The 25,558-nt window shown below is 41.8% G+C and overlaps 2 protein-coding genes across 2 annotated transcripts in view; both read right to left on the bottom strand.

The window, feature by feature from the left end:
* Nucleotides 1–5,192: 5,192 nt before the first annotated feature.
* LOC306940322 (oxidoreductase HTATIP2-like) lies at nucleotides 5,193–5,921 on the bottom strand (the record flags this gene model as incomplete). The annotated part of the gene is made up of 1 exon (XM_079525341.1): nucleotides 5,193–5,921. The coding sequence occupies one exon, from the start codon at nucleotides 5,919–5,921 to the stop codon at nucleotides 5,193–5,195; it is 729 nt and encodes a 242-aa protein (XP_079381467.1).
* Nucleotides 5,922–21,306: 15,385 nt separating this feature from the next.
* The window catches only part of LOC306940323 (putative global transcription activator SNF2L2), a gene marked incomplete at both ends in the record, with an annotated part of 7,086 nt that continues 2,834 nt past the window's right edge, over nucleotides 21,307–25,558 (bottom strand). Inside the window, 5 exons of the mRNA XM_079525342.1 lie at nucleotides 21,307–21,440; nucleotides 22,000–22,099; nucleotides 22,831–22,932; nucleotides 23,821–23,926; nucleotides 24,435–24,721. Coding sequence (XP_079381468.1) covers nucleotides 21,307–21,440; nucleotides 22,000–22,099; nucleotides 22,831–22,932; nucleotides 23,821–23,926; nucleotides 24,435–24,721 — 729 coding nt within the window. The remainder of the gene's footprint in view (nucleotides 21,441–21,999; nucleotides 22,100–22,830; nucleotides 22,933–23,820; nucleotides 23,927–24,434; nucleotides 24,722–25,558) is intronic.

Raw genomic sequence — 25,558 nt, forward strand, 5'->3', positions numbered from 1 at the left:
AAATAGCAAGTTCACTTTTTTTTTTCTCTAAACAGTTTTTTGTGATGTTATATATTGTCTGAATAAACTTTATTTGCATTTGTTTATGTGCTAAAAGAGTGACTTTGAGAGCTGTTTCACCGTACATCGTGAGCCCACGAGGAGCATGTTTTGAATTATCAGTTCATAATCAATGGGTCAATTATTTTTGATTTCTTGTCCACCTTTTGGAGTTACACCATGGAAAGGTAACTACACAACCAAAACCTCTATCAAAGTGGTCTTGCCCTGTTAAATGGACATTTTGACCATTTTGAACTGAAATCCCATTGTTCTGATAAGAAATAGTAAAACAAATAGTAAAAAAGAAAAAAACCTTCGTCTTCTCTGTGTTTCTCTAGTGTAATTCAGACGTGTAATGCCCGTTACATCAAACGCATCATTTCCTGTAATCGATCACAATAAATGACGCGCCCGATTCCGACATGTTTGAAGACACGGGCGTACCCGTATGCATTTCATGGAAGAAATACACCGAAAAAAATGTTCCTACCCCACACACACTGACACACTATTTATGAAATCTCAACCATGCAGAACAATGGGATCAAAATCTGCAAAATGTCCCTTGAATTCTCATCTATTTGAAGCTCCAGAAGGTGTATATTTGATACTAGGTTCTGTAGCTCTCCAGCTACAGTACAGAAGGTTTCCCTGTTTTTTGGGGAAATAGACATAATATACTTCTTAGCACTACCTCTTATTATTTATGTAGGTGCCAGGCAATACACATTGAACACATTTATTTTTGATCAAATATTGTAATCGATTGTTTCTATCTCTAAATCTGTCACTTTAAAAAATGATGATGTGCTCTGTAAAACTTTTTTGTGTGTGTGATTTTACAATGATGTATATACTTACATACACAATTGCCGGTTTTAGTGGATGATTCCATCAAATTCCATTAACTTTTTAGGCAGGTTTTTGTTTTGAAAGGAGTCATTTTACTATTTGCTTTCCAGATCGAGGACCATGTGATCTCATATCAGATTGCGTTGCCTGCGATAACTGAAAGGACATTTTATTATTCATTTATACACGGGTCGTACAAAGAAGTGTATAGGTTATAAGTGGTTAAGAAAATGCTTTCTTTCATCAATTTTAGGCAAAAGAAAATGTATGTCGGGTTACTTTTTTGCTGAATGAAAACACTAAAGTCAATTTTGGTTGGAATTATATTCTTTTGAGGATGTGATCAAACTGAAATGCCATTAATGATCGAATGGTTGGTAGTTAGTCATCAAAGAGCAAATCTATAACAAATGTCTTCAATTCATTTGTATTTACAATGTTTTTAAAAATGCAAATCAACAATAATCACTGTGATAAAAAAAATGCATGTTGAACTCTTGACTTGCATTCCTAACCGTTTTCTAGCGCACATCCTGAGGGTTTGGACTGTTGGCCTGAGGTTGATTTGTACTTGATTTGCACGCAGCGCTATCAAGTACTGTATAAATCAGGCACCAATGGCCAGTTCATTTCCTCTTTCAAACATACCATTGTGCTAATACTATATCTTTTATAATGTCTAATATGTTTTATGATGAGTCTTAAGGTGATTGTCAAATCTGGTAGGAGAACTATTTCCTTTTTTTTCTATTTGAAGCAGCTTTGGCTGATAATGATTGTCCTGTTGATTGGAATGTATAACCATATCTGATTCCAGGTCACTTTAGGGAACTTTGTATTGAATATATGACCTATAACTTGCTATTATGATTCCTGTCAATCATTTGAAGTTCCATCATATCCTAGTTGAAGAAAGTGACACACAATTAATGCCGTTTTGTTTGATTAGAACAAATGTATCCAGATTTGTGTTAATCATTTTCCAATCACAGTATATATATATATATTATCAGGTGATAATGTGAAATAAAGGAGGAAAAAAAGGCTTCAAACCAAACATTGCACACGCAATAGTCTTCCAGTGACCTGTGTTTATCTGTATTTCTTGACTTAATATTTTCATGTATGATTCCATAATTACTGGAACATTTTTGTTGTCCTAATTATGAAACCATTTTATACAAGTATCTTCTATACTATACGTTTTTGTTTTTTTAATTAGACCAATAAAGATATTGGAATATTTATTAAATACTTGAGTTATATTTTTATTAACTATGAATGAATACAGTTCTTGATAGAGCTTTAAAAAAATATGAATTAACTTAAATTGTAGTAATAGTATAAAGATACTGCTATCCTCTTTGTGTGTGTGTGTGTGTGTGTGTGTGTGTGTGTGTGTGTGTGTGTGTGTGTGTGTGTGTGTGTGTGTGTGTGTGTGTGTGTGTGTGTGTGTGTGTGTGTGTGTGTGTGTGTGTGTGTGTGTGTGTGTGTGTGTGTGTGTGTGTGTGTGTGTGTGTGTGTGTGCGTGTGCGTGTGCGTGTGCGTGTGCGCGCGCGCGCGCGCGCGTGCGCGCGTGCGCCCCCTAGACTTATGCCTAGGAGAATTTGGTCAGACTGCTTGCTGCAGAGAACCAAAACACCACAAATCTCTATCTGTCTATACCTGTGGCGGACACCCGGAATGTGTAGCTGTGGGGGTTGTTGATCTTTGCATCACATTGGTGCTGTTGCGCCAATACTGGTAGCGTGCACAACAAACCCTGTTTGTCGGTCTGATATTTATACCTACCGTTGTACGTCATCAACACAATGTCGGACGTTTTTTTTGGTTTTTGAAGGGACAGACAGTAGGCTGACAGGAAATGGGAGAGAGATGGGGGAAGACATGCAGTAAAGGCCGTGTCGGGCTCGGGAGTCGAACCCGCGGCACACTGCGACTGGATTACCAGTCGGGTGCCCAGACGGTTACACCACCGCATGGGCACAATGTCGGACGTTTTTGAGTGGTGCAAACCACTCCAACAACTGGCTTTGTTGAGTGGTGCAAACCACTCCAACAACTGGCTTTGTTAGTACCCGTGTGTGTTTGTGCCTGTACGGGTGCGCATGGTTGCTATGGTTAGTATGTGACATCACCGACATCAAAGCCTTGTACAGTAACTATAACAATAAATGTGTAGTTGCACCACTCGGTTCACACGGGTGTGATTCTTTTTTACTATATCGGGGTTTCCCCGATCTGTTTGGTGTTAGGTGCTGCACTGCATCTCTTTACAACAGACATAACAATTGCATAAACGGGCCAAATTAGCCATTGGGCCGGTGGGGCTGTGGCCCAGGGGCCCTTACCTCTCAGGGGCCCTTCGGGGAAACTGGGCCACGTGGTGCTGCGTTTGAGGCCCTGAAAAGGGCTCCTAGGGCCCTTCATTTGCCGTTGATATTGTTAAATTTAGGTAAATCACACCCGTGTGAAGTGAGGGGCGCTCTTATCATTATACATCAACATCATCATACATCTCATGGACTGAATTTATGTGATTGGTTAGCTGATTTGCTCGTCTACATATGACGTAAATGTTCCCTTCATTGTCCATGGCATTTAATATTTGTGTTGCCACAAATTCGGTGGGTCGGTTTGACCCACCAAGTTCACATTCGACACACCCCCACAGGGAGTGCAGTGCCAGGTATCGAGTCGGTCGGACCCACGGTTCTCCAGAACCACCACAAAAGGCTCTGGTCAGGGGCTCTGCCAGTGGGCCTAATGAGGCCAACTCCTTTCACCTGGGCCAGGCTCTGCCAGTGGGCCTAATGAGGCCAACTCCTTTCACCTGTGCAATTTTCAGCCTCTGCCTCAGCCAATTGAGGCTCAACCAATCAGGCTCTGCCAGTGGGCTTAATTGAATTTAAAAAACCGCAAAACTTTCGCCGGCCCAGGGGCCCTTGTGAGCGATAATCCGGGTCGGGAACGATGCATCGTTCCCGACCTGGGTGGTCCCCAAGTGTAGACCGGTATCCGAAGGGTACAGAGCTGATGGCACCTTTCTAAACCAATGTTACCAAGTTCTTTATTTATAGATTCAAAACGTTATATACATGATGTAGACGGCTGTAAACAATACACAATGCATGAAATTCAGTAGGCTGTAAGTACAATAAAATGCAAGAAGTCATACAAGTTTTTTTCAAAGTTCTTGTCTATCAGTCAGAACAGGTCAAATGTTTTAAATTAAATGATTAAACTCAAAACAAAAATGTCATCAGGAAGATGTTCAAGCAAACGTGGTCCCTCTTCAGTTGAAGCCGAGCGCCCTCTGGTGGTAGCAGGTAGTGTTAGTTCTTTATAGGGAGACTAATAGCTTCATATGGCAACAGCCAGGGCTGTAGAGGAGGGGGAAGGGAATGCAAGGTAGCAACGCTCCCCCACTTGTAAAAACAGGATTTTGTTTTTGGTTGATTGCCATTGATGCAGGTCACAGATGTCCAGTCCTGGACATTTCTGCACGTCTATCAGACAGATCGACCATGCAACTTGAACGCAATGCTTTACAGGTAGTACGAGACTACAGTGGAGTTTGATCTCAATGACCTTGAGGTCATCAAATCTCAAGTTAACTTTCAAAATATTCATGCTAAGAGTAGAGGCACCACAGTCTATTTACGTTTAATTTACAGATTTAGTCATGGTAGTGACAATGTTTCGTTGGGTTTTTAGGATGCCCATTTGGGTTGGAAGATCACTGTCGAAGCGTTTGGCTAGCTTGGACTTGCATTTTAGAAGTTCAGAGAATTTCTTTGTCTCTGGCTTTCATTGCAGTCAGTATGTCCGGATGCATCCATGTATGTGTGTGTCCATGCGCACATGTTCAAACGGATGTGATACACCGTTTACTAAAAGTCACAAAACATTATGTGCAAATGTTCCCAGAAATATAATTTTCAATGTAGGCACACTTGAACCGTACGTCATACAGTTCAAGTGTATGCCCCGCCATAAGCGGCACGATCCAACAAATCCATAGGGAAACATTTATGCTTGCACAGTACACACACACACACACACACACAGACACCTTCCCTACCATCATGTCAATGTGTTTCCCACAAGAAAAACATGAACGGCCTTAGGTTGTTCAGTTCAGTCCAAAATACACCAAAAACGCTCATATCCTTCTCGTTTTCATTATAACAAGTAAGGAAAGTAAACTTTTGGCATAGCGAAAAATGCTGGACATATAAAGTGTTGAATGACGCATCAGCTTTGAGCTTTCTCTAGATTGCAGACTCCTTTACATTTCATTGCCCTCCTCCCTTGCCCAGAGAGTAAATGGCTTTGTTCTCCAGGATCTCTGTCTTGTTCCGAGGCTGGTGCAGAGTGTTGGTCACCATGGCCTTGGCCACGGCCTGGATGGGGACGGACATGAATGCTGGACCTATGACAGAGAAGACACCAAAGAACTTCCTCGCCAGCCACTCGGCAGGCCGACTCTCCTGTCTGTCTACCAGCAGCAGCGCAGGCCTGTAGATGGAATATCTGCCGAACCCCAGCGCCCCAACACCCGCCTCCACTTGTCCCTTCACTCTGAAATAGAGGAAGACACTGTTCTTGTCGGCAAGCGCGGAGGTCTCCAGGTGGAACTGTGAGCAGCCTCCTGCCTTGGCGAGCTCCGCTGACTTGAGGACATAGTCGTGATCGACGCGGACGAATCCCGACGAGCTCCCCGCTTTGTACCTGGTCGTTCCCAGGCAGCAGTAGCCGACATCGTGGCCCCGGAACGCGGCAGCGTAGTCGTCTAGCTTTTCAAAGTCGACCACCTCCTGCACCACCTCTACTGGGCCTGCATGCGGCGCTTTGTCCTCGAAGGTGAGCCGCCTCCTCCCGATGAGAGTTATCCTGGAGAAGAGGCTTCTCTCCATGAGCTCCTGAAGCAGCGCCTTCCCCGTCTCCCCCGAGGCCCCGAGGATGAAACAGCTCCTGTTCTGTTGCCGGAAGTTCTCCTCCAAGGAAGCCATGTCCTCGGCCATGATGCGGCTGCTTGTTGCAAACATGAAGCCTGAAGCCTGGTGTTCTCAATCGTATGAAGTTTGAATGCTTTATATAGCACACTGTTCAACTCAGATATGCCCATATATGGACTGGATATTCATGACGTGCTGTCACACAATAATCCCGGCAACGACAGATAGTCGGTGTCAGTGACCGTGGAAGAGTGTGGTGGCGTCACCAGTTAGAGAAGAGGTTTCCAAATGTATGAGCTGGTCACTCAGCACTGTCTGGGTAGGCCTACTTGGTGCGTCTTGGAAAGTCTGGTGACGCAAGGTTAGGTGTGTCTCCTTGAATCTAGGGGGAAGCGTTCTTCTGGCGTGCACGCACGCGCACCGTTGGTGGTTAGTCACAGTGAGTGGTTGTCCCACACACGTTTGCGGAGACTACCAAATGCACTGTTTGCTTTGGAGAGTCTATTGTCTTTTGAGATTGAAGCATCATTTGAAATTACACTGAAGTATGTGAACTGCTTCACTGCACTTAGACTGGTAGTGTCAATATGGTGATGGATGGTGGGTTGTAGCCTACTCTCCACGGGGTGGAGGCTGGTAGGTAGAGTACTTCTGTTTTCTTGAGGCGCACACACACACACACGCGCACACACACACACACACACACACACACACACACACACACACACACACACACACACACACACACACACACACCTGGAGCCTACACAGTGCCTGTCCCTTTAAAGACAGACAATTTCTGACAGCTGCTGAAAGTTGGGGTACCATAATTTCATTATGCTTTAAGTATAGCCTATGTGACATGTCAAACATGGTGGGTGTTTTCATGATTCTGAATCCATTCCAAGTATTAATTTTGCACGAAAAACACTGTCACATGCTACTTAAAGCATAATAAAATTTAGAACATTTTACCTTATAATGGTTGTATGGTAGCCTACCCCAACTTTCAGCAACTGTCCAAAATTCCCCTAGGGTGGTTGAATAGAAACCAATGTGGGATATGTTAGTAGACACCTTTACAAACACATTGGTGAAGAAAATTCTTGGTAAGAAATGTATTCCCAGATTGTATTAATATCCTATTATCCTGCTTTACAACTCTAAGCTTTACAAGTTTACAGCACTACACACCGACTATTTATTACATCCTGCCAGCGGACGGTACACATACTGTACACACCACTGTTGCCTCTCGCAATTTCCAAATGCTTCCGTCATACATCATTGATCAAGATTGATTGTGGAATAGTTGTCTGGCTACGGGAGACTACACTGCACTAATACACTGCACCGACATCCCGCCAGCGGGAAAGGAATCACCGTGCATGTCACTTTAAATGTCAGAGTCCTGATATTCCTTGAGAGGCGGCGACCAATGAGGATACTGTACTGTACAACGCGGCGTGTGTTGTGGGAGATATGAAACCCGCTACCTCTGTCTGAAGTCAGCTGTGTGATAGTCTGTACACGGGGGAACGTTTATTTCGCACACGAAACGCTAATATGACGCGATCGCCGATAAAGTGAAGGCTGCCCTGCAAAGAGCAAATGCTGAACAACATAATAAGTAAAGCAGCACTCCAGTACGGACCAAGTTGACCAACCATCACAGTAGTAGGTAAGCTAGCTAAGTATGCTAATGGTTCAAGTAGAAGATAATAATAACCGTGTAGTTCAGTCCAAAATACACCAAAAACGCTCATATCATATAGGAAAGTAAACTTTTGGCATAGCGAAAAATGCTGGACATATAAAGTGTTGAATGACGCATCAGCTTTGAGCTTTCTCTAGATTGCAGACTCCTTTACATTTCATTGCCCTCCTCCCTTGCCCAGAGAGTAAATGGCTTTGTTCTCCAGGATCTCTGTCTTGTTCCGAGGCTGGTGCAGAGTGTTGGTCAGAGTGTACGGTGTAACTACTGTTGCCAGCAAGGCAACTAAACTATACATGTAAACGATCGTGTGTTTGGCGATATACAACTACAGGGTAGAAGTACTCCGATTTTGTACAAAAAAAACTAACCACAGGTCCAAAGTCTCAAAATTGCCTACTTTTACAAGTCAAAGTACACAAATATTGTCATCAAAATGCCATTGTGCCAATAATAGCGGCCTACTGTAAAAGTATTAATTGTGAAGAACGGCCATTTAATGTAGCTCCGCAACTCTAGAGTCTATGTTCAATGGTGTGCTGTCGGTTGTTTACTTAGACTCTAAGTAAAGGTTGTTTAACTATAGTACTAGGGCTGTATTTTGATGACGTCACGTGCACATAGCCACTCAGCTCAGTGATTGATTGTAGCTCTGGTCCATAGCTCTAATGCGTTTCAGCAGGGGTTTTCAACTGATTTTGACCCAGGGACCACCAGTCTGACTAGGAGCAGCCTGGGGACCACCACTATTGTGTCGGGTGGGTTCAGCTCAGGTTCAGCTACGATGGACCCATCCGACACAATAGTGGTGGGGCGTTCACTTCATGCACCATGGGTTAAGATTGTTTTTGTTTTCTTCTTACTTGTTACTCACAGGCTACATTCATGAGCTGGACAAAAAAAATGTTTCAAAGTATTTTATTATCAAAAGTTTTACAAAAGTGTTTTTTACTTGTAGCAGGACTCAAAATAAGTCCCCCCCCCCCCCAAGGTACAACATGCTTAATGCAGCAATTCAAGGCAACATTCAAGGCTATTTAAATCATTGTAACAAAAAGTGAACAAATTGTGCATCAATAAAATAATAAATAAAATTAGAGCTAATAAAAATAAAATTAGAGCTATGTTACTCTCGACTTCCGGGGCTCGCACGAATGCAGACCAGCCTCTCGTCTTTAGCGTAAATAAAAATAACGTTTTTGCTAGACCTAACTCACCAAAACATTTATGCTTGCACAGTACACACACACAGACACCTTCCCTACCATCATGTCAATGTGTTTCCCACAAGAAAAACATGAACGGCCTTATGGATGGTGGGTTGTACTCTCCATGGGGTGGAGGCTGGTAGGGTAGTCGGAGTACTTCTGTTTTATTGATGCACACACACACACACACACACACACACACACACAGAGAGAGAGAGAGAGCTGGAGCCTGCACCGTGTCCCTTTTTTTTTTTTTTTTGAAAATTGTTTTTATTTTGGTCATCGTGTACAAGCATAATGAACAACTTTACATCATGTGATCAAGTGCATTACAATCGTATATAAAGGTATATTTCCCATGTTCTCAATGGTGACCAAAGTTACAACATTTATTTATTTTTTATGGAAAAAACAAAGAAAAACAAAAGACGAACATCTGGGCAGCTCTGAAGGGAAAGGGGGGGAAAGGAGACGCTTTCACAAACCTACATTATTTGGTACACAGAACGCTAATATAGCCGATAAAGCGAATTATATTTTCCAAACTAAACAGTGGATTAGCAGAGCTTGTTTCCTTTCCGCAGCAAAGTTGGGTCCTCCGATCGCAACCAGGTAGTTATCAAACAACTTTTTCCAAGCTTCAAATGTTACTTTCGGTTCTCCCGGGCACTCCAGGAATGCAGCAGGCGGTTGTAATCCGAGCAGAGCAGCCATTTTCGTTTTTATCCTCGTCGTTAGTGCATAAATAAATCACAGGTATTTAGGAGACCGGTCTGTTTACTTCTCTCTCCACATGCATGCAGCGGACACAACCCCCCTTCCTTCTTTTCTTACACACACCACGCTACCACCCTCCAGTGGGTGGATGCCAAACATAATCTGAACACAACAGTAGAGGGCTGCTATAGCTGCTCTGCAAAGAAGTGCAAATGCTGAACAACATATGAAAGTAAAGCAGCACTCCAGTACGGACCAACCGACCACAACTACTAGACTACCAAGGTTCAAGTAAAGATAATAACCTGCCAGTGCAGAACAGGCAACTATAATAAATGTAAGCGATCGTGTGTTTGTTTGGCGATTATCAAACTACAGTGATAGAAGAACCGATTGATTGAAGTATTTATTAACAGTTTGCAGAACTAAACCATATGGGACCCATATAGTTCAGCCCACCTTGAAACCATATGGGACCCATGTCAGCCCCACAGAAATTGCCACGTTGGGCCCACCTACAGTAGGGCCCAGGTGGAAGAAAAATATTAACATACCACGGTCTCAAAATAGACTACTTTTACAAAGTACAAAAATATTGTCATCAAAATGCCAATATAGCCGCAATCAACTCTAGAGTCTATTATTAATTATGTTGAATCTAGAGTTGCAACAATTGCAACACCAACCATTGAGCCCAAGCCCAAAATTGGGCTATGCTTATCAAATGAGTGGGCAAATTGTTTAGGGTCAATATAAGTACATTATTATATGATATGATAACCCTTCCACAGGAGTAGCCTTTTCATTTATCACACATTTTGTTATTTACACCTTAGTCTTGAGAGTCGAGACCTCACCTTATTTTGGCCTATGGATTCTCAGATTGTTTTCACCTATGATGATGCGTATCACCATGAAACTTCCCCAGTTATTACTTACATGAAGACAACAATGATTTATTGTATTACAAGTTTTCTGAAATTATACATTTAAGTGTGCAAATTAGGCAGACATTTAATAGGAAAATATAATTTGCATAACTTTCCAGAATCAAAATCGGAAAATTGAATTAAGCCAGAATAAACTTTCTTATTTAATTTTGTTTACATATTTAATTTTGTTTACATGTTGGAGTCAAAGGTTTTAAATTAGAGAATATAATTTGTATCACTCGATCTCCACTCTTCTGTCTGTCTGCAATTGTCCACCAAGATGTGTTTCTTTTGTGCCTGCTCACAGTATTTTGTGAGCGATACATACAGATATTGAATATTCCCTCGTATTTCTGTATGGATCTATCATGGGCTGTCAGTGGTTGGTGTTGCAACTCTAGATTCACCACAATCAAAATGTAATCTCTATAGAGTTGCTTGCCACTACATTTCATGGTCATTGGACCATAGCAGCACAATACAATACAAGGAACAGAAGCAGTGAACTGCTTGGGCATCATCATACCCAACTGTAGGATAACAAAATAAAGGTTTTACATTGAGATGTATTTGTTTCCTCTTCTGCAGGTCCACCATGGCAGCTGCAAATGCAATCAAGCGTAATAAAATAAATCTCCAGAGAATTCTGGGTGCAAACTTCAAATACATCCTTGACGGTGTTTATCAGATTAGTCTGATAACTGATCACGAGTTTCGTGATCTGACTAATCTGAAAAAAATCATTAACCTGGTAGACACGATTATGGGTAAAGGAGAAGACACTTGCAAACGCTTCCTGGATCTACTACAAACTGATCCAGACATCCAGGGTACCTTCCCTGACCTGAAGACGATACAGTGGAAAGATCCATTGAAACGTGTCTTAGAAGATCCCAAGCACCAACATCATGGTAAAGTACATTATCACTACAGAATACACTGTAGGCTATTTCTTGAATCTTAGAACTACGACAACTACAGAAATACACAGTGCATTTCTGCTTGTGCCTTCATTTGTATTTTCTGTATTTCCTGGATAATATTCTCCCATCACAATTCATGATTGGCCTGTACACACACCTAACCACAACCCATTTTGTTTATTTCACCAGATGGTCCTGTCCAAAGCAAAAGACGCATAGGGGTGAGTGATTGTAGTTTAAATCCTGTCCGTGTAGTTTTGTAAGTATCTGTACTCATACATACACTGTGTTTTGATTAGTCTTGTACCATTGTGCAAAACTTAAAAATTGTCTCTGCTGTTTTTAGGATGACCAAGACAAGTTGACCAGCAATCCTACAAGTCTCTGTGTGATAAATAACTTCTTCTTGTGAGTTTACACTCTGTATTATTTTGTAATATGATTTTTTTCCTTAAATGTCTTTGCTTGTTTGTTTTTTGCTAGCCTCGATACCCAGGCATTCATTTGCAAAAAACGAAATAGTTTTTTGCCAGAGCACTTTGGTTTTTGTTTTTATTAGGAAGGACTGGATCTGCAGATTTTCAAATAATAATATCAACAGGAAGTTTAAATTTGTATTGGTGATGTTCTATGGTCAGAATCAGCTTTATTTGCATTTCTTTATGGGCTTACAATGGATGTCAATGGGGGCCATATTTTTAATGATCAATTTCCAATAAATGTTATCAATTATTTTTTATTTCTTGCACACCTTTGGAGTTACATCATGGAAAGGTAAACAACCCGAACCTCTACCCTTTACAGTTTAATTTGTCCACAGGGGTGGGCAACTGTGATGATGGAGAGGGCCACTATAATTCCACACTCACTCCAGAGGGCAACATTTTATACTGTCGGGCAAAAAACTCTTATCTTCGTATTTTAACATTTTAAATAAGTAATTAACTTCTATGTCACACAAAAGTAACAAAAATAGCAGATCTACATGCTCAAATGGAATAACATACTCTGAAAGGCCACAATAAATTAAAAATGGCTGACTTCCTGTTGGATTTAGGTCAGGTGTGTATCATGCGTGAATCTTTTCTACGTCCGAGCTTAGACATGGTAACGCCCCGCCTGTCAGCTGTAAAGACGGTTACAATATGGCATTATCTAACACCTTGCAGTATAGCTAATTTTAATCGATGTTTGATCATTTGATGATATGCATGATATTATATCTTCCATTCTTCTCTGGAATCCTGCCTCAAAGCAGACCAGAGGTAGAAATCTGTCGTTCCCTGATGTCATCACTAGGGACACATGCCTCAGTAAGCAGCAACTGGGGATGGCAATGAAAGACCGGGAAGTCTGGAGTGGCATTGTGAAATCCATGATCTCGACCGCGGTCAAAAAATGATGATATGAACTAGAGCTAATTGACAACCTAAATCGGGAAAAAAAACATAATTTAGAATAATGGCAATTATACAGCTGTGCTTCATATTAATGTGATTCCAGTTAATGAGAATGGCACAAAGCTAATTTTAAATTTCTGCTCCTCAGGCCACGTGACGTGCAGCCAAATCCCCCTCGAAAGGTGAAACACAAGTAAGTTTGAATACAAGAACATGTATGAATATGATTGGTTCACCGTGCTGAGATCAAACCACACTCCTGCTCGGTATCCCAGACTCCGACAGCATCAATTCAGCTGTCAGAATTGGACAGCAGAGTGGGAGACCTTTGCATGAGCGACTCATGGCGGACATAAAGGACAAGACCCTGCTGCCATAATTCAGTGGTTCTCAACCTGTGGGACCCACATGTTTTTCAAATATGATAATTTTGGGGGGTCTCGGCCTGAAAATGTTTTGAACCGCTGCCATAATCGACCTCAGCTGACGCTCTCCTGTAATGGTCCATAGGGCACATAGGGAGAGAACGGGTTGGGTGTCTCGTTTGCCAAGTGGGAGAACCACTACACAGTGGTGTACGAATTGACAAATTGCTATAATATATATATATATATATAATCTCATGTCTGGTCTGAGGACATGTAGACAACAATGCTGCTTTCACTGACCAGATTCAAATAATTATTATTGTACATTTTTGTTCATATTTACATGACTATTTACATGACTATTGATTACTTCCTCAGCCAAAAGGAGAACTGGGGTGTGCATAGCACACCTCAGAAGATGCCACCCGACGACACAGCGACTGGGTTTATACACTGTGTGACTCCAATCAAAATGTCAATGAAGGCAACAAAATACTTCAACGCTGTTCTGCAAACTGGCCCAAATCAATTTCACCGTACAGTGATATTCACCCCAGAAAAACACACACCATTTACCAAGGCACAAATCAACTCCACCCCGGTCAAACTCTCAAGAATTAAGAAGCGTTTGCGTAAGTATTGAACGTCATGCTATGCACCATAATGAAAACAATGCTACTACTGTTCTGTAAACAGTTATTTTGTAATTCATGCCTTTTTTGTGTATACATGTACGAAGGCTTCGGACAAGTCTCTGTCCCTGATGGAGATTCCTGACATACACTAGCTTCTAAAAATACTATATTAGTGGGTACCGCGCTGGGTACTCTGGCAATGGGTTTGACTCTGACAAGTGTTATGCCCCTGGCTTAGGGGTGCCAGGGAACATAGCAAATACAGAGACGCAGTTTAACTTATAATTACTATGTATTAAATCAGTGGTTTTCAACCAGTTGTCCGGGGACCACCAGTGGTCCTTGAGGGGGTTCCACCGGGTCCACAGCTAAATGATGAAGAGTTGGTAACCAAATGGAACCTTAAGAATGGCTGGATGGGAACCACAAGGTTCCCAGTTTGATCCAGGGCTCCCCCAGAGTTAGTGTTATTGTGTCCAAGACTCTGAACCCCTAATTGCTCCCGATGTGCAGGTTGGTGCCTTGCATGGATTCCTCCAGCATCGGTGTATGAATGTGTGTGTGTGAATGTAATGCACAATGTAGAGCGCTTTGGATAAAAGTGGTATATAAATGCACCATTTATCATTTATTTTAGCCTGGATCCAGCCCTGAATCGCTAGCCACGGCCATTAAAAAAAATATGTTCTGGCGAAGTGAAACGAAAAGAAAATGTTGTCTGAGTGTCAGGCTACATTTATTTACCATTTAAAGTATATTACATAATATTATATCTTATGTGAATTACATGTTCTCATCTTTTCTGCAGTTTTCTCAGATGACTCATTTGATCTGGAGGTGTCGGACAGATCAGACATGGTCGAGACAACTGTACCATTCGAACCCAAGCAACCTCCGGATTCAGCGAAAATGGAAATTGTTGAAGTGTTGAAATTGAAACCAAAAACGAAGGTATGCTTTGAATGATGTCTGAATTTCTGTTATACGATATTTCATATTTCTGTAGTTCCATCATCAAACACCTATGATTTTTCTTTTGCTATTTAAACCCATTTTTGAGTGGTGTAAACCACTCCTACAACTGGCTTTTGTGTGCAGAAAAAAATGAGCATGGTTGCTATGTTCAAAATAATTTCTGACGTAATGAAATCACACCCGGGTGAACTGGATGACCGTAGCAACCATGCTCATTTTTTCTGCACAAAAAAAGCCAGTTGTGAAATCACATCCGGGTGTGATTTCATTACGTCAGACATGATTTCATTACGTCAGACAACTAATGCCCATTAATCAATCAGCAGTCAGCAGTCTTGATGTATTATCCATAACTACTGTGTGTGCATTTCAGATCGGCAAACTAGACGCACATGTCTTCTCCAAGGATCCCGTTAAAATCGTCAACAACCGAGGCGAAGAACGTGAAGTCAAAGAGTCAAAGGTCCCGATTATGCAGGTGCAATCAAATCAGGTGCAATCAAGTCAGGTGATCACCTGCGGTCTGTGCAAAGCTATTATGATGGCGGAGATACCAGAACGCCGCCGGGCTGTTCGCTTCTCTAAAGAAGAAATACGCGTGCTCTTGCATGAGGTCACAGCACGTAAACGGGCCATATATGGGACACCTTCCCATCCTCCCAACCTCCTCCTGGCAAAGCAGGTGTGGGCGTCCTCCGGAGTCAGCCACACTGTGACACAAGTCAAGAAGAGGTTTGCTGATCTCCGGAGGACGGGCAAACACAAGGTATGTTGAGTTGACTGTATAGATGGTGTTATGGGGAATATTGACATTGACCAGAATGGCTTGGGGATTAATAGAGGTGGCTCTCCATGGCATATTGCCTTATATTGAAATTGACAATAGAATATTTAATCCAAAGGTCGCCCAAAACCGGCGGCAGCAGTCTGCCACGGGAGGTGGAACAGCTACGCTGGAGGTTCTCACACCAGCCGAGGAACTCGCCGCCTCTACCCTCTGCGCCGAAAGCATAGAGGGCTTCCGTGGGGTTGAGGTCGGCGGGGTATCTGGTAATTACATTTCCTTCCAATTCCACTTATTATTGGGGGGGGTGGCATTCACGGTTTATGATGGCCAAGTGTAGGCGCATACCACGCAATTCCATGAAATTAAAACTACTGAAGGCAGTTATTTCGTTATCAAAACGAAAGAATAATTGGTCAAGATAATAACCACACGCTTTTGGACTGCAATGTTTGTCAGCTTCAACAAGCTTGCAGCCAACTACCTGTCTAAATTCACGTGTAGTAAATTCTACACGTATACGGTGGAAATGGCTAGATATATTTTGAAATTAAATAATATCAAACGGGTTATTGGCTATAAGTCCAAAAAGAAGGAAGGCATCAGTTTCTTTTTAACAATTGGATTTCAGAAGATTCATGTGTTGAGGTTTTTTTTTTCGTGTGGTGGTTATCTTACTTCACATGTGGATCCTATGCATAGCCTACAACATTTACCCAGTGGAAAGGAATGAGACACCATCACACACATCTCCAAACTGTAATTTATTGCAACGAATGCAGTCAAACAATGCAGCTAATTTCAATGGTAATTCCACAGATGGCTCCTCGGCCGCCTCCAGCGTAGCTGCTGAATCCGACCAGGAGGAGGTTGGCGAGTCGGAGCCAGCAGAAGCGGGGGGAGAGCGAGAGGAGGTGGATCCCGGGGAAGGACCGTCGGGGAGTGGGCCTCCGGCAGCGACCGAGGCCGCGAGTCGTCTCAGGCGGGGACCCCATCAAGCACTCTCCAGGGACGGGGATCGCCCGTTCTTGGACATGCAGCAGGCGGGGTTCCAAATGCTGGAGACCACCCTGGGACGGGTCGTGGCCTCACATGAGCGGGCCACCGAGGCGCACGTGCGCAGCGCTAATGCGCTAGAGCGCTGCGCTGTAGCATGGGAGCATGCGCTAGAGAGCTGCGCTGTAGCATGGGAGCGGCTCGCTCATGTGGGATCGTTGAGGCACGCTCCTCCGACGGCCCAAGCCCCTCCACCTCCTCCCGCACCTCCAGCACCACCATCAGCAACACCACCGGCACCTCGCTCATCCCCCAGCAACAACACCAGAGCGGCCCGTCGCCGGCCTGATAATACTCCTCCTGGTCCTTCCCGTGGCCGGCTGCCCCGTGGAGGTCCACGCCTGCGTCTGCCGAGGGGGAGAGCAAAAAAATGATTGCCTCCGTCCGTGTGTGTGTGTGTGTGTGTGTCCGTCCGTCCTTCCGTCTGTCTGTGTACAGCTAATCTCCGGCACCGTTAACCCGGTCGATGCCAAACTTTGCACACACACTCCCTGGATGCCAACGATGAACCTCTGCCCCACATTTTCCAGAACGGCCACCATGAGGCAGATTTTCACATTTTTTACCTAAAACTGCACGGATCTGCGTGAAACGTTGCATGCACACTCCCTAGATGCCAAGGACAAACCTTTGACCTGCATTTTCCGCATCTGCCTTTTATAGCGCCACCAGGAGGCCCACTTTTGTAAAACAAATTCTTTGATATTACTCCTCCAGATTCTGTCCAAAAATCTCACAAATCGTTACACAGTATCTCTATGGTCATGTGCTCAAGTCGGATCTGTCCGATATTTCATATTCCATCCTAATTGGCTATAATTGGCTTTCACAGTTTTGAATACAAGCCTCAAATCATGAACGCAGCATGCAATTTACGTGAAATCTTTCACACATTTTCTTACTAGGCTGAGGAATATATCCCACCCTTTTCACATTGGCCTGTTATAGCGCCACCAACAGGTTGATTTTTGCAAAACACATTTTTGGAACAAAATGCCTCAAATCATCCAATTGCCATCAAAGGCGTATGAAGAAATGGCACCCTTTTCACATTGGCCTATTATAGCGCCACCAGGAGGCCACAACCTGGCCTGCCCTGGTGGAGACCTGTGCCCAGAGGGGCACTTTTTCTAGTTTCCTTTGTGGTCCTGGCTTTTACCACAGAGGATTCATTGTTCAGTGAGGGTCTGACCAAACTGTTTGAAGACTAGCCTATGCTGATTTAAGACTAGAGAACTGCTCTAATCATGCACGTGCACAGATAGACACGGGGTGGTGTCACCGAGTGCCTTCTTCCCAAAAGAAAAATATATATACCGGTGTATATATACGGTTTGCTCTGGTGTGTCATGTCGTTTCTAATTTAGTCCATCTACTTCCTGTAAATGGACTTGCAATTGGATATAGTGAAAGATAGATTTTCTGCAAAACTGTCTTTTAATTAGTTTTAAAATTTGAATTTTAAAATTAATTAACCACCATAAATGTTTTTCCCTATTTCTTTCTCTCTTTTTTTTACACTTATTACTGTATATACAATGATTTCTTTTTAGTGTATATTTCTGTCTTTAAATGTTCTGAGGATTTGAGAATGGAGGACACCGATGTAAACAAGTCTTAGAGCTTTTTCTGTTTTTTGTATTGACATGTACTTTTGTTGAAATGTACCCTTTCTACATCAATTTCAAATCAGTTTGAATCAATTCATTATGTACTCCAATCTGATCAAACCTTTACTTGCTGGATAAAGGTCTGACAGAATTGCAGGACTGTAACTGTGTATATAAAATAAATCTGTATGTAATAAATAACTGTAATCACTTAATTCACTTTGCATCTTATGGAGCAAAAATATTTTTTCTTCCTCTTTTTAACTAACCTTATCTCATAAAACTGGAGTATGAATATAGGCCTTTATGGTACAACTGTATGAAACAGATTCCCCAGACTTGACGGCTGCTTTACAACAGCAGAAGTTACAATATTATGCATATTTCTTAACCGCTGTTTTACAGCTCTAGGATACTTTGAGGTTTTGTATTATGTTATGAATGTGGACAAGGCAGACTCTTCTTGTCGTGTACAGTTATAATAGGCCTATTTACCATTTTGAGTACATACTGTACCTGCATTAATGGAATGCAGTAATGAACTCAAATGTTAAATATGAATTACCATTATTGGAATAGAATAGAGCTAAACTATTTTGCCTTGAATTCTGTTCACACACAATGCTGCCTATTATAATTACATTTATTTTGAGGGATCATTTGGTTTTCCTTTGAGGACGTCGCGGGCCACAGCATTGAGGCCTTCGAATGTTGCTCTAGCGCCACCATTAGGCCAAAATATCCACTTACACACACATTAAAATTAAAATGTACGTAAGCCGAACACATTCATGCTCCCTGCAGAATGAACTCCATGGCCTTTTCTCTGGGACGGAAAGGCACTTTGTAGCTTTAGAAAAAAAGTATAATAGAGGGTATGTGCGTGACATCATCAAACCAGGAAGTTATGCAGGAACGCCTACTGAGTGGCAAAAAACTACTTTCTGGCCTTGACAGCCCATACATCCACACAGAAAAGTCATATCTGATTGCATTAAACAACATTAAATGATGTTAAACTCACTTTGCCTGTTGCTTTGCCACTCGATTTGCCACTCGATGTGCCATTCACTTTAAGCATACGCATACTCTCTATTGTGGCGCTTTATTTTATTTCCCTTTAAGGTTTTTGCTGTTTACAAATTATGTCTTGGTTCTTCAGTGAATATACAGTATATACTGATGATAAGCCATATGCCACTCAGATATGCACACCTTGTGGTTGCCCTTGTTAATTCCATAAACCCAATAGCCTATTTATAGGCTATACTTCTTTTGTATACGTCAAATAGTGAAAATATTTGATCTATAAGCTCACAAAGCTTCATGTAGTGATGCGTTGTGTGCTTGTAGATCTGTTATTTGCGCAGAATGTCTCGTCTTTTATCGCCAAATGTTCGCCTATTACCCTCTGGCCTATGTCATGCCCAGAATAGGAATGCTATGTGGTTAAATTGAAACATTGGAGCGTGGTGTTCATTTCTCAGTGGTGAATATTAACAGTTAGCTATAAATGAATCTAATATTTGCACGGATTCTCTGTGCAGCATACGACAACTAAATCCGGCCTAAATCTGTGTGATAATACATTCACGTTATCTTTTCTATTGCATACAACCTGCATCTCCCAAGGAACTTGCACACCATTCCTCTCAAGAGATTGTCTCAACAATACATTCCATCATTTCCAGAAAACAACACATTCCTCCTCAATGTGCCGCAGTCTTGTTTCTAGTTGCCTTGGCGCTGTCCACACAGATTGCCATGTGAGTTTAGAACAGTTCATGTTGATATGATACAAATGTTCATCTTGGGTACCTTTTCACATAGCCTGCCACCGTCTCCACACCTTAGCGCAAAACGGTCTTAAGCTGCGCACTTCTTAAGCTGTGCGCAGCTTAAATTCTGAGTTTTTAGACAGCTGGTGGATGGAAAAGAAGCTCCACCTCCGCAGACTTTTTGCGCGGAGGAGAGCGTTTCCGGGAATCTGGCCGTCGCGCAAAAAGTCCGCGGAGGTGGAGCTTCTTTTCCATCCACCAGCTGTCTAAAAACTCGGAATTTAAGCTGCGCGCAGCCGAGAACGTGCTGGCCATTATCAGAAAACAAACATGTGTCTGGCTTATCCAGACTGACGATGTTTGTTTGTTTGTTTGTTTTTTGTATCAAAGACTCAATCCCTTTTAAAAGCACATTCAGTTTTTGAGCAAACTAGTGTCCATTGTTCCAGTGACTGTTAAAAAAAAATCCAAGCTGTGTGATCATCTCCAGCTTTGAACACATACAGTAGGTATCATCAGTGGTTACTGTGTGATCATCTCCAGCTTTGAACACATACAGTAGGTATCATCAGTGGTTACTCTGGTCTCCAAAAGAAACTGCTTCAAGGAGGGAAAATTCATGCTCCGAGACATGAAGGCCTTTCATACAGTCAAATACATTAAAAACAATCGTAAGAACATCTATTGAATCAATCACAGGGAACCACGGAAGGTAAACCATGAACAGATTAGGTATTAGAGACTAACTCAACAGCATTGTGTGCAGCGAGAGATGCACAAGATTATGAATTATGTGAAATAGCATTGTTTTTTTTAACCACCTTAACCACTTTGTTGACCGGGGTCCCACAGGGGTCTGTACCTCTACACCAAATCTCTCTACAATCTCACAAAGCTCCGCTGTTCCGCTGCTTGTTCTGATGCATTGTGAGCTTGTAGATTGGCTATATTTTTGATTAATGTTTGTTTGCCTATTATGACACAGCCAGAATAGGGACACCTTAAGGTTCATGTGGTCAAGTACCTTTCTCTAAGCAGTGCTTCCTATTTAAATATCAAATACCTTTCATATGCTTAGCAAATTAATACACTGAAAACGATGTCGTGAGGAGTGGACATGAATAAGGATGAGGACCGTTCAAGTTCATGTTTTGTGTTTTGTAGCGTTATGGTTTTATGGTGTTGTCTTCAGTCCAGGCTTGATGTCTCATATAGTATTATGGTGACGTCTTCAGTCCAGGCTTGATGTCTCATATAGTATTATGGTGACGTCTTCAGTCCAGGCTTGATGTCTCATATAGTATTACAGTATGGTGACGTCTTCAGTCCAGGCTTGATGTCTCATATAGTATTATGGTATTGTGGTATTATCTTCTAGATCATCCAGGTCCTCATCGCTGTCGCTGTGGAGTCTCTTCACCCTGGTATTTCGGTTTCGTTCTCCCTTCTTCTTGCCCGTCTTCCGATGCATTTTTGATGTTTTCACTGGTTGAAAAAGTAGATAGATTTAAGTTACATACAGTAGATTAAAAACAGAAGTCCAGTGCAGACGTCGTGATGGTCTATATCATGTCATCTTTCCAGATTATTGTGTTCTTTTTGTTTCTAGTATTTATTTAAAAAAAAATCATACTTGTATGAAGTTTGTACGTTTGGCACCTTTCTTCTATGAATTATCCGGTTCCGTTTCAATTTAGTTTATTTTGAAGCTTTTTCCACATCGGTTACAGTCGTACTGTTTCTTTTCTTTATCCATCCTGGCTTGTTTCTTGTATGAAACTAAATTAGCTTGAAGATGTATTTATATCGTCCACATGTCGTCTTACGTTGTAATTTAGTGCCCTAGAGAGTCCATAGACTTGGCTGGCAAATGATTTACGTCGTACTGTAAGTGCTCTAAACAAATCCCATAGATTTGGCTTCCATATGGGCTAGTTAGTGCCCCTCAAAAAATAAATAATAATAATAACATAATAAAATGAATCTTTAAATGATATACCTTTTGATGGAATAAACTGTTTTTCACTTCCCCCGCTGTTGTTACTGTGACTGGGAGTAACTGCTGATCTCTCGTCCTCGTCTGTGACAATTCTCTGTCTTGCGCTCTCAAAAACAGACTTAATGACAATCGAATCTTCATAGATCTGAGGTGAGACACACACACACACACACACACACACACACACACACACACACACACACACACACACACACACACACACACACACACACACACACACACACACACACAGAGAGAGAGACGCAAACCAAATTAAAAAGTGCTGACATTTAGGGATGGGACAATATGAAATATACGTCACAAAGACTCACGATTATTGTGGCAAAGAAAATTGCAAAGATATCGCTATAATCAAATTATACTTACATTTTAAAATTGCCGTTTTGGTGTTTTAACTAAGCATTATTTAGCTATTGAAAAATAGCAGATCAATACAAGCTCATAGCGTGCCACTGAGTGGCGTGCTACAAGCTTGTAGGTCTGCTATTTTTGAAAAATCGTGAAAATGCGGCACAAATCTTTGAATATATATTCTTAAAGAAGACTTTTTTTTATTTCGACGTCAGGCCTATTTAATCACTTGAAATCCCAGCATCCCATAGGGATACATTTTGCGAATTTGATTTGTGTAGAGTGAAATAAGAACATACCAAATGCGCTCTTTACAGGTCTGTTTTATCAAGAATAGAGGGTTTACAGTAAGTGGTACTGAATTTTCAGCTTAACAAAAGCTTCATCCTAGTGTAAATTTCACCATACTGTAGATTAAAATCTCTGCCATACGATTATTGTGTTTTTTATCACGATAAACGATAACGATTATCGTCCCATCCTTATTTAGCCATTTTTGCTTACCTGAGATCCCTCCAAGTTATACGTCTGAGCATTGTGACATAGAAGAATGATATCCTTTTCCAGGTCGCCCACACTTCTGTACTTGTGATTGCGAACACGTTCCTGTGAAACAAAGCCGGTCACTGGCATCATATAGACTAATTATCAAACTATGAATCCAATAAGACCTAGGCCGATTCCACAAATGCCACACTTTTCAAGATTTTTCAAAAGTTTGTTGACACATCTGTTTGGACGCATAAGGACAGTCAAAAAGCACAATGGATAGTTTCTAGTTATTTAGAAACGGCAGCAATGATAAAAGTAGCGCTACAGTGCAATTATTAGTGACAGAAAGCGCCATACGTTTATCATGGAGTAGCCTGCTGGCATCTACAGTATCGGAAGGGCAGCATTTAAATAGCAATTGTCATTATTATGTTTGTCAGGTCCATATAATAGGCTACCCAACAGTCGGGTCGGTTATAACTCAACATTAATAACATTGAGATCTCTGGCTGAATGGGTCCGTTATGGTTTGGCTCTGTCATTGTAATGTGGACCCAGTGAAGAGCTCAAATACAGTGGTTTTCAACGTACTTGAGGAGGTTCCAGGTGGTCCCCAGCTAAATAGTTGGGAACCAAATGGACCCTTATAGATGTTTAACTCTTGAGAGTGTAAAATGAAAGTTGGGAACCAAATGGACGCACATTATTAAACATCTGCATTACTTAATTTGCAAGATGTCTACACAATTAGAGAAAGTAGAAGAATTGATATGTTGACGTTTGCCTGTTATCTCTCCTATCGTACCAACATCAATACAGCATGGGGTTGTGGATAAAATCGTATCCAACGACATCAATTCAAAATATTGTAAGTCTTGGGTCTGAGAGGCTAAATCCCATCAAATGGTGGTCCGTTGCTCAAATGCAGAATCAATAATGGTTCTTGATATGACAAAGTTTGAAACCACTGCACTACTATACAAACTTCAGGTGCACACATACCCTGATTCTTCTGAAGTCCACAGGCTTTCTAATCAGCTCATAATATTCAGGAACTTCCTTCTTAGATGGAAGTTGGACGAATCCTTTACTGATCTGTCGACCCAACCTGGAGGCATGAAACATAGCTTTATTTAATCCCAAATGTATGTGTAATTGTGTATATATATTTGTATTTATTTATTTAGAGTAGCCAGCAAATGACCCGTATGGCTGGTCTGGGCACCTAGTGCAGCCTGACCGCGTGTCACAGGTTCGAATCCCGATCCCCACGACCTTTTCTGCGTGTCACTCCCCATCTCTCTCTCCCCATTTCCTGTCGGTCTACTATAGCCTACTATCAATACAGGCAGAAAAGCAAAAGAAAATCTTAAAAAATAAAATAAAAGACTAGCCAATGTTTTTTTTACGCATTTCTCCCAATTTTGTCGTATTATTTTTAAATGTACTATATCAGTACTTTGTGACTCACTCATGTACAGGTACATCCAAATACAACCCTAAAAACCAAAATATTGTGTCCAATTTCACACAAAAAACATTTTAAAACCACTGGCATAAAATATGCAACATAGCCAAAAAGAGCCTTTTTAGGTTCGTAAGTATCATCTTCTCACCCATCCTTATAGTTGATCACCATGTCCACCAGTGTGTGGAGTAGTTTGGTGAGTTCGGGGGGGTTCGGGGGTAGTTTTTCAGCTGGAGGTCTGCCCCGCTTCCTCTTCACCTTCTCCCCAGCAGCAGCGGCAGCGGCGGCTGCGGCGGCTGCGGCAGCGGCGACGGTGGCATCATCATCCTGGCCTGTCTGGAGCTCTCTGTCTACGTTCTGGACACCTTTACGCTTCTTCAAACTGGTGTCCTCCTCCATGTCCTCCTCCAAGGCACTGCTGTCTTCTGCCTCTGGCTGCAGGAAGAGTTAGAGATCGAGGAGTTAGTGTGAAACATTGTTCAGTTAACTACTTAAACCCGTCACTTTCTATTAACCACCTGCCCACTATACCAAGACATCAGAGACAGGGCTCCATTTTCGTCACCGCTAAACCCCTTATCCCTAAACTTCTTTGCCTTTTTTACTATTTTACAAAACATTTTTGAATAGTTAAAATGGCCATGCAGTCTACAAGCTTACAACGTGTCAATGTAGATTGGCCAGTTGAACTATTCAAAAATGTTTTTCAAAATAGTAAAAAAGGCAAAGAAGTTTAGGGATAAGGGGTTTAGCGGTGACGAAAATGGAGCCCATATACTTCCCACAGATGACACACACCCAAAGTGAGTTTGAAACTATGACCAGCGACAAAAAACTCCCATACCTAGCCTATTGGGAGAAATACAAAAATGTGCAAACACAGCAGCAAGATTTGTGAACTGTTGCAACAAAATAAGGTTAGCCAATGGAATACAACCACCCTAAGGACTAGTAGGCTGCTAGACCTACTGCACATGTAAACAGAGCTGCTATACCTTTAAACACTGTATGCTATTTAAATAATCTTGAGACAAAATGCTATTTGTCTCAAAGTGACTGCTAAAAAAATGCTATTTATTTCAAAAAAGCTTTATACCCTGTATAACATAACGATGCAATGTGACATTGCTCTGTTTACAAAAATGCTGTATACCCCCTCCAACTGTATATTCTCCCCATTATCAACAGTTTTTATTGTATTTTCTCATGCCAATAAAGCTCTAGGTCTGCCACTGTAGTCTCTCTATACTTATTCCCCCTTAGCTACATACA

Source organism: Electrona antarctica (assembly GCF_951216825.1).
Source record: "Electrona antarctica genome assembly, chromosome: 16".
Taxonomy (NCBI): domain Eukaryota; kingdom Metazoa; phylum Chordata; class Actinopteri; order Myctophiformes; family Myctophidae; genus Electrona; species Electrona antarctica.